The sequence below is a fragment of the Brassica oleracea genome, chromosome C7 (assembly GCF_000695525.1).
Source record: "Brassica oleracea var. oleracea cultivar TO1000 chromosome C7, BOL, whole genome shotgun sequence".
NCBI classification, from domain to species: Eukaryota; Viridiplantae; Streptophyta; class Magnoliopsida; order Brassicales; family Brassicaceae; genus Brassica; species Brassica oleracea.
In genome coordinates, this window is record NC_027754.1 from 24,429,749 (window position 1) to 24,437,138 (window position 7,390).

The window sequence follows — 7,390 nt, forward strand, 5'->3', positions numbered from 1 at the left end:
TTAACACAAAATCCTCGAAAGGTTCCAAATTTACGAGAAAATAAAATAGTTTCCACTTTCAACACAGCAACATAGCCTTATTCACACGAAGCAGCACAATCCCACAAGAAGAAAAACACACACCAGAGAAGGAAAACAGAATAAAAAGGGGTACTTGGTAATGGTTTGAAAGCGTGAGTCCCGGGTGAATAATCTCGAGGGTTTCCTTGAGGCCGGAATTGCTCACCATCTTGTTAACTTTTATGAACCCCACACCGTACACCTGTGAATCATCTGTTTCTATCTGATTCTTGCAAAAATCCACCAGTTTCTTCTCAAAATCAGAGCATGCACCTTTCTTAGCAGCTGAAGTGTGGGTAGAAGAAGCTGATGATCAGGGCCGGCCCCGAGAGTTTGGAGGCCCAAGACCATTCGGTGAAGACTTCAAAAATTTGGGGGCCTAAAAATTTTTTTTTTTACAAATTGAGGAGCCTATTTACATATAAAAATTTTCAAAAATTTTCTGGGCCCAAGGCGAATGTTTCATTGGGCTTGGCCCAGGGCCGGCCCTGTTGATGATGATGAAGCTACTGCTTCAGTAGCATCAATAGGGGCGTATGTCTGAGACTCCAACCACATGTGTCCTAGGCTCCTAGCACTTGGCATATTCCTTCTTCCATAACGGTGTTCAGATTCCTATATCCTGTAACCAAAACCAAACACACACTTGTCAGACCTCTCCCTCAGAGTGATGATCAAATAATCCAATACATACCATTGAGTCTAAGATAAGCATGCATCATCTCGTGAGCCAATATATATCCTGTCATTAACCTGTGTGTGAACATAGATTTCATTTAGTCTATTGGGGTAAGAGACCTACTAAGATGGGAGATGAAGGAGAAGACACGTTGCAATACCTAGGTAGTCCATATAGAATGAGAATTGCAGTGACCTCGCAGTCACGAACAACCCTCTGAGAGTCTGTAACCATGTCAATTAGCTGATTGTGCGGCCCCATCCCTGGCCTTTTTGATACCTGGACCAGAATAATTAAAGTCATGAATTCTCATCTAGTTTTAGACTCTAAAGCTCGTAAAAGTGTGTTCTTACACTTGTGATGATGGTCTGCGCTTCAGACAGACAAATACCTCTGGTTACCACCTCATATTGATAGTCCTGTTTGTGTGGAAACTAGCATATGAGACAGAGTAAGAGAGAACGAAAAAGATTGGACGTTTCAAATAGGAAATGTACTCACAATCTTCTCTTCCACCTCAGCTTTATTCAATGCTTGTTTTTCCACCAAAAGAAAAGGAAATTATCTCTCGATTTTCATGTTTAAGCCTTCGAAGGATTCACGTATCCATAACCGCAGATTCCATACATTCTATAGCCACCTACCATCACTGAGCTTTACATAGTTCGTTCCCATAGGCTGCAAAGAAAAGAAAAAATCCTAAGAAGTTAAACCCGAGGAATATACTTCCTTCACTTTTTTCTAGTGGTTAATTATTCATCTCATTGCATCCCTTTGAACCATGTTTTTTCTACTCACCTCTAGCCTCTCGCAACTGAAACACTTGGGAGTTCCATCAGATTCATAAGCAGGGCAGTACCTCTCCTCCCAGAAAGGATGCTGATGGAATTTTTTTCATCTGAAAGAATACAGTTACTACATTTAAGCTCATGGTCAGCACTAAAATACACAGCAGAGAATCGAAAAAAAATGGTACCTTCTTCTCTTTGCAGACATAGCAGTACCGTTCATAGCAAGCATTGTGAAACTTGCCTCTTGAGTTTGAAAACTAAGGTGTTATTTACCGAGGATTCAGGTTTTGCATCAGCAAATATAAATGAGCAAGTCGAGTACATAAAAATACCGAGCTATTAGTTTTTCGGGTTTTCGTACATGGTTCTCAACCTCGTGGACAGCTATTGGTTTGTGGCAAGCATCACACCAGAGACACTCAGGATGCCAAAGACATCCACAGATCTTCCATGTTCACTCTCAGAGTTGCAACCACCACACATGCTACAAGCGAAACATTATTTGTATCAGGTCAGCAAATAGAATATAAGTTTCAGGTAAAGAATTACAAGGGAAGTAGCAACATAAGCATAAGCTTTACCTACGAGGAGGATTCATCTTTGGAAGGTTTCCATATTCTTCCAAAACCTGAAATTTCATAAAGCTGAACTGAACATGGCCGAATTTGCCAGCGTGGACAACTCCAATAAGAGATTTGAGCTGTGAAGATCGCTGGAACTTTGCAAGAACGGTGGCGAAGGCGTGAAGTGTCTCAGATTCATATGAAAGTTGAGGGCTTATCTTCCTGAGGGATTTGAAGATAGACCAAGCGGAAGCGAGGGAAGGAGTGGAGCGTAAAGCGTTCTTGACGACAAAGGTTAGAGAAGACGGTGGTTTAAGAGAGTAGTTAGGTCGGTCTCTGAGACGGGTGTGGAGCGGAGGGTGAGACGGATGGAATCGATGAGGTTAGCTCTGTAAAGGTAATGCTGGAGTTTGTTTGGGAATGGGTCACGCGAAAAGAATCGAACTTGCCGTGTAATAACGGAGTGGAGTGGCTTAACAGAGTTGGAGAAGGTTAGAGAAAACATCTCCAGTCACAATGAAAAAGCCTACCGAGAAACTAGTGGTTGGAACAAATAGTCGAACACCTGGTGTGCATTCGCTAGACGACGATAGCTGGGCAAGACAAGACAGCTTTTTTTGAATGTATGAAACTATTTATAACTAGGGAAATGACGAAAAGTGATTTTTAAATCCACCGGAAGAATTGAATCCGAGGAGGATACAACTGCTTAAGGAAGGGAAAAAAAAAACTGTTTGCACACTCACACAAGCTTTATTGAAAAAACAAAAAGCCATGATGAAAAAGAAAATGGCTGATACAAAACTTTAAAGCTGGAATCATCCGTCGTCTTCTTCAACCCCGGCGAAGAATCTCTTTGAGGGTATCCTTGAGGCTGGAGTTTGTCACCATATGGTCAACTTTCCTAAACCCATCACCATACGCTGCTGATTCATCTGTCTCTATCTGATTCTTGCAAAACTCCACCAGCTTCTTCTCGAACTCTGACCACTCCCCTTTCTTTCCCGCATTTGCTTCACTAGGAGTCCTCGAAGAAGAAGAAGAAGATTCTGCTGCTGCTGCTGCTGATGATGATGAAGCTGCAGCATCAATAGTGGCGTATGTCTGAGTCTCCAACCACATGTGGCCTAGCACTTGGCATATTCCTTCTTCCATAACGGTGTTCAGATTCCTACATCCTGTAAACAATACCAAAACACACACACTTGAGAGACCTCTCCCTCAGAGTGATGATCAAATAATCCAGTACGTACCATTGAGTCTAAGATAAGCATGCATCATCTCGTGAGCCAAGATATATCCTGTTAGCAACCTGTGTTAATTTTGCAAGACAGCTTTCATTTAGTCTTTATCAGCACAGAGGAAAGTAACCTCAAGAGAGTAAAAGTACCTAGGAAGTCCATATAAGATGAGAATTGCAGTGACCGGGCATCCACTCACAACCTTTTGAGATTCCGTGGTCTTCCCTATTAGCTGCTTGTTCGGCCCCAACTTTGGCCCTTTTGACACCTTTTTATATGTGTGGAACAGAGATTATTAACCCATGAATTGCCAAAACCTTGTGTAAAAGCGTTTTAAGTACTTACACTTGTGACAATCTGCTCTTCAGACAGGCAAATACCTCGGGTTACCACACCATCCTCATTGTCCTGCTCGTGTTGGAAACTTTATGAGCAAAAAGAGAAAGCGAGAGAGATAGATATATAAGAATTTTTTGTTTTGTACTCACAATCTTCTCTTCCTCCTCGGCCTTATTCAGTGCTTGTTTCTCCACCAAAAGAAAAGGAAATTCTCTCTCGATTTTCATGTTTAAGCCTTCGAAGAATTCACGGATTTCAAAGTGCAGAGGCTGGACTTCGTAAGTATCCATAACCGCTGAGTCCATACATTCTAGACATAACCGCCTACCATCATCAAGCTCCACAAAGTTTGTTTCCCTAGGCTGCCAAAAAAAAAAGAGAAACACAACAACTCTAACCAGTGCGATTGTAGTTTCATTCCCTTCTCTACCTTGTTTGTTTTGATAGGTAAAACTCACCTCTAGCCTCTCGCAACTGAAACACTTGTGAGTTCCATCAGAATCATGATCAGGGCAGTATCTCTCCTTCCAAAAAGGATGTTCATTAAACATTCTAATCTGAAAGAATAAAAATTACATTTACAGTAAATCATCCTCCTCCTGAAAATTACCAAGAGGGAATTTATATACCTTCACTTTCTCTTGGCAGACATAGCAGTAACGGCGATAGCAGTTTTTGTGAAACTTGCCTCTTAGGTTTGAGACCTGAGGAATTATATATATATATATCTAAGAATTTTGATTTTGAACCAAAAAAATATATACAAATGAACAAGTCAGGGAGGTTATTCGTACATGGGTTTCAACCTCGTGGATAGCAATTGGATTGTGGCAAGCACCACATATTAAACATTTAGGATGCCAAAGAACACCCAAGACATCCACAGACCTTTCGTGTTCAATCTCATAGTAACAACCACCACACCTGCTTCAAGTAAACATTCTTAAACAGGCCAATACATATGTCTAGATCAAGAATGCAATGTAACTAGCAATAGAGGCATACCGAGGAGGAGGAGGATTCGCCTCTACGAGCTTTCCAACATCTTCCACCTCATCTTCGGATTGAGTTATTAGACCCTTCCCCTTCAAACTCTCCCAAATAATCCGCTGCTCATCTTCATCCATCGGAGCTCTAGAGGAGGAAATGTTGCTGTTTTCTTCAGGAGACTCTACCATGTTCAGACTCTCCTGAACAATCACAGCAAGTTGTTCATCCTTCTTCGCTTGTTCATCTTCAATTTGCTTTCCTTTGCCTTTCTCTTTTGACCTCTCCTTAGCAAGCTGCTCTTCTCTATCCAACACAGCTCTACGAGGAATACTTTTACGTTCTTCAATACGAGGACGAGGAGGAGGCTCTACCATGTTCAGACTCTCCTGGAGAATCAGAGCAAGCTCTTCGTCCTTCTTCACTTGTTCACCTTCACTTTTCTTTCCTTTGCCTTTCTCTTTTGAACTCTTCTTAACATCCAACGCAGCTCCACGAGGAATATTTTTACGTTCTTCAATCCGAGGACGAGGAGGAGGCTCTACCATGTTCAGACTCTCCTGGAGAACCAGAGCAAGCTCTTCATCCTTCTTCACATGCTACAAGTGAAACATTCTTAATCAGGACAGGACATATAAATCTACGTGGATCATGATTTTATTTCCTAAAGTCGAGAAGGATACTCTTACCATGTTTAGACGCTCATGAACTCTCGCAGCAAGTTCTTCATCCTTCTTCACTTGTTCATCTTCAAGTATCTTTTCTTTACCTTTCACTTTTAAACTCCTCCCAACGGTCTTAGGAAACTGCTCATCTTCATTGCCCAACACAGAGTTATCATGCAGCCTCGCACTCTCTTTGTATGGCATCTCACTCAAGAGGTTTTGGAGATCATGCGCTACCTGTTCATCATTCTTCACTTGTTCTTCAAACTGTTTGCTTTTGCGTTTTTCCTTGAAACTCTTCACGGTATTAGCAAGCTCGTCCAACACAGCGTTATCATGACTTTCCTCATATGCCATCTTGTTGAAGCGGTTCTGAAGATCTTGCGCTACCTGCTCATCCTTTTTCACTTGTTCTTCGAACTGTTTGCTTTTGCGTTTCTCCTTTGAGCTCTTAACGGTTTTAGCAAGCTGCTCATCTTTGTCGTCAAGCACATGCAGCCCTAAACTTTCCTCATATGCCATCTTGTGGAAGCGGTTTTGAAGATCTTGTGCCACCTGTTCATCATTCTTCACTTGCTCTTCAAACTGTTTTATTTTGCCTTTATCTTGAAAACTCTCCACAGCAATCTTAGCAGGCTGCTCATGTTTTTCATCTTCCAATGCAGAGTTATTATCTCTTTCATCATATTGAAAAGCACGGGCTATCTGAGCATCCTTCTCTAACTCTCTGGCACGCCTTTTCTCCTCATCCTCATGTTGTTTTTGGAGGCGAGAAGATTCTTGAAGGGCGGAAGCAAGCTGTTTAGCTTCTTGAATGTCAGCTTCTTCCCGTGAAACTGCCAAGGCAAGATCAATTTCTGCTTCAAAAGGATCCTAAACGGAAGCAAAAAGATAAGATTTTAAAAAAAAAAATGGAAGCAAAAAGGAACTTTGGGTGAGACGAAAGCAGCAACTGAATAAAATGATAGTAACCTCAGAAGTAGAGGGTTTGAGGCAAGAGAGGCACCACATCTTCTTCTTCTTCTGGATCCCACTCTTTCACCGATTTGGGCAGCCTTTCCCCCTGCGAGGGATCAATCATTTTTTATCATCACTGACCCCAATGATCGAAACAAGATCAAAGATTCACTAGTCTAAGCCAAACAACTTAATTTACGTCAACCAAAGGCAAACATGCTTTAGGAAACAAATCAGCGATCAAAAATGAACATTATGATCAAAAATGCAAAACAATAAAACACAAAGAGACAAACTGCCACGCAACTAGGTAACGAAACAGAATCTATGCCTAGTGGTAACTGGAAACTAAGAATGAGCGAAACAATGTAACAGAAGATGATCCAAAGGAACAAGAATCGGACAAACCCGAGATTTGCCAGGCGAAGGGAGCCTGAGCTGAAAGTGGAATGCAGAGACGAACAAAACAAAAGAAAATTCACATGAGTTTTTTTTGCTAGAATTCCCAAAAATTTTGAGGTCGACGCGTTGCTGAAAGACTCAAACGACCCATTTAAAGAGATTTGAAACTTTTTTGTACTTAGGGAGAATCTTTGTAAAGGCCGTCAAACTTTTGATACTCGGATGAAAATGAATTTAAATACGGGCAAAGCAAGTCAATACTTACCCAGAGGCAGACCAGACGACCACTCGTGAGTGAGATGGTTATTGCTAACCCGGAAGAATATTCCCAAAGACATGGCTTTTGGATTTCGTTTACAGCCCAAAATTTAAAAAAGCTCTTTCCTTTCCTTTTCTTCATGTGGACTGGAAACAGCGACCGATCTTCCAAAACGAAAATACACCCACCCTTCTCTCTCTCTCTCTCTCTCTCTCTCGATGCGTTGAATAGGTCCATTAGGAAAGTTAAAAGTTTAAAACGAGTCGGTTTGACGAGAAGAAAGAGAAAACTTCTTTTGTGGTCCAACCTTCCAGCTGTTTTTACACACGTGGCGTAACCACATTCCTCTTTGACTTTTTTTCCCATACGATTCAGTCACGGTGGTTTCCCTCCCTCTTGAAACGTGGCCGTTTTTTAGCTTCCAATAAAACAAATTAAAACTAGCCA

At 41.5% G+C, this 7,390-nt stretch overlaps 1 protein-coding gene across 4 annotated transcripts; it reads right to left on the minus strand.

Annotated features, from left to right (window-relative positions):
* LOC106306506 (protein DA1-related 6-like) lies at positions 1 to 7,146 on the minus strand. Of its 4 annotated transcripts, none has more exons than XM_013743148.1 (20): positions 6,691 to 6,884; positions 6,298 to 6,388; positions 5,350 to 6,198; positions 4,679 to 5,259; positions 4,468 to 4,597; positions 4,303 to 4,377; positions 4,132 to 4,230; positions 3,823 to 4,035; positions 3,680 to 3,742; positions 3,484 to 3,602; positions 3,347 to 3,405; positions 2,112 to 3,271; positions 1,892 to 2,014; positions 1,716 to 1,787; positions 1,538 to 1,637; positions 1,241 to 1,417; positions 1,093 to 1,158; positions 900 to 1,018; positions 755 to 813; positions 1 to 682 (listed from the first exon to the last, which is right to left on the minus strand). In XM_013743148.1, exons 2-12 carry the CDS (start codon positions 6,334 to 6,336, stop codon positions 2,928 to 2,930), a joined length of 2,571 nt encoding a protein of 856 aa, XP_013598602.1. In that variant the 5' UTR covers positions 6,337 to 6,388; positions 6,691 to 6,884; the 3' UTR covers positions 1 to 682; positions 755 to 813; positions 900 to 1,018; positions 1,093 to 1,158; positions 1,241 to 1,417; positions 1,538 to 1,637; positions 1,716 to 1,787; positions 1,892 to 2,014; positions 2,112 to 2,927. The 4 variants fall into 4 exon arrangements, with proteins under 4 accessions (XP_013598602.1, XP_013598604.1, XP_013598601.1 ...); XM_013743150.1 differs by having other exon boundaries at positions 1,716 to 2,014; positions 5,350 to 5,592; positions 5,746 to 6,198; positions 6,691 to 6,883; XM_013743147.1 differs by lacking the exon at positions 6,691 to 6,884 and adding an exon at positions 6,950 to 7,146 and having other exon boundaries at positions 1,716 to 2,014.
* Between the last annotated feature and the right edge of the window lie 244 nt (positions 7,147 to 7,390).

Coding starts and splice junctions, on each gene's coding strand:
- LOC106306506 (XM_013743147.1), bottom strand. CDS start 6,336: ATGTGGTGCCTCTCTTGCCTCAAACCCTCTACTTCTGAG. Junction 4,598..4,678: donor GCGAATCCTCCTCCTCCTCG/GTATGCCTCTAT, acceptor TACTTGAAGCAG/GTGTGGTGGTTGTTACTATG. Junction 3,603..3,679: donor AAGAGCAGATTGTCACAAGT/GTAAGTACTTAA, acceptor ACATATAAAAAG/GTGTCAAAAGGGCCAAAGTT.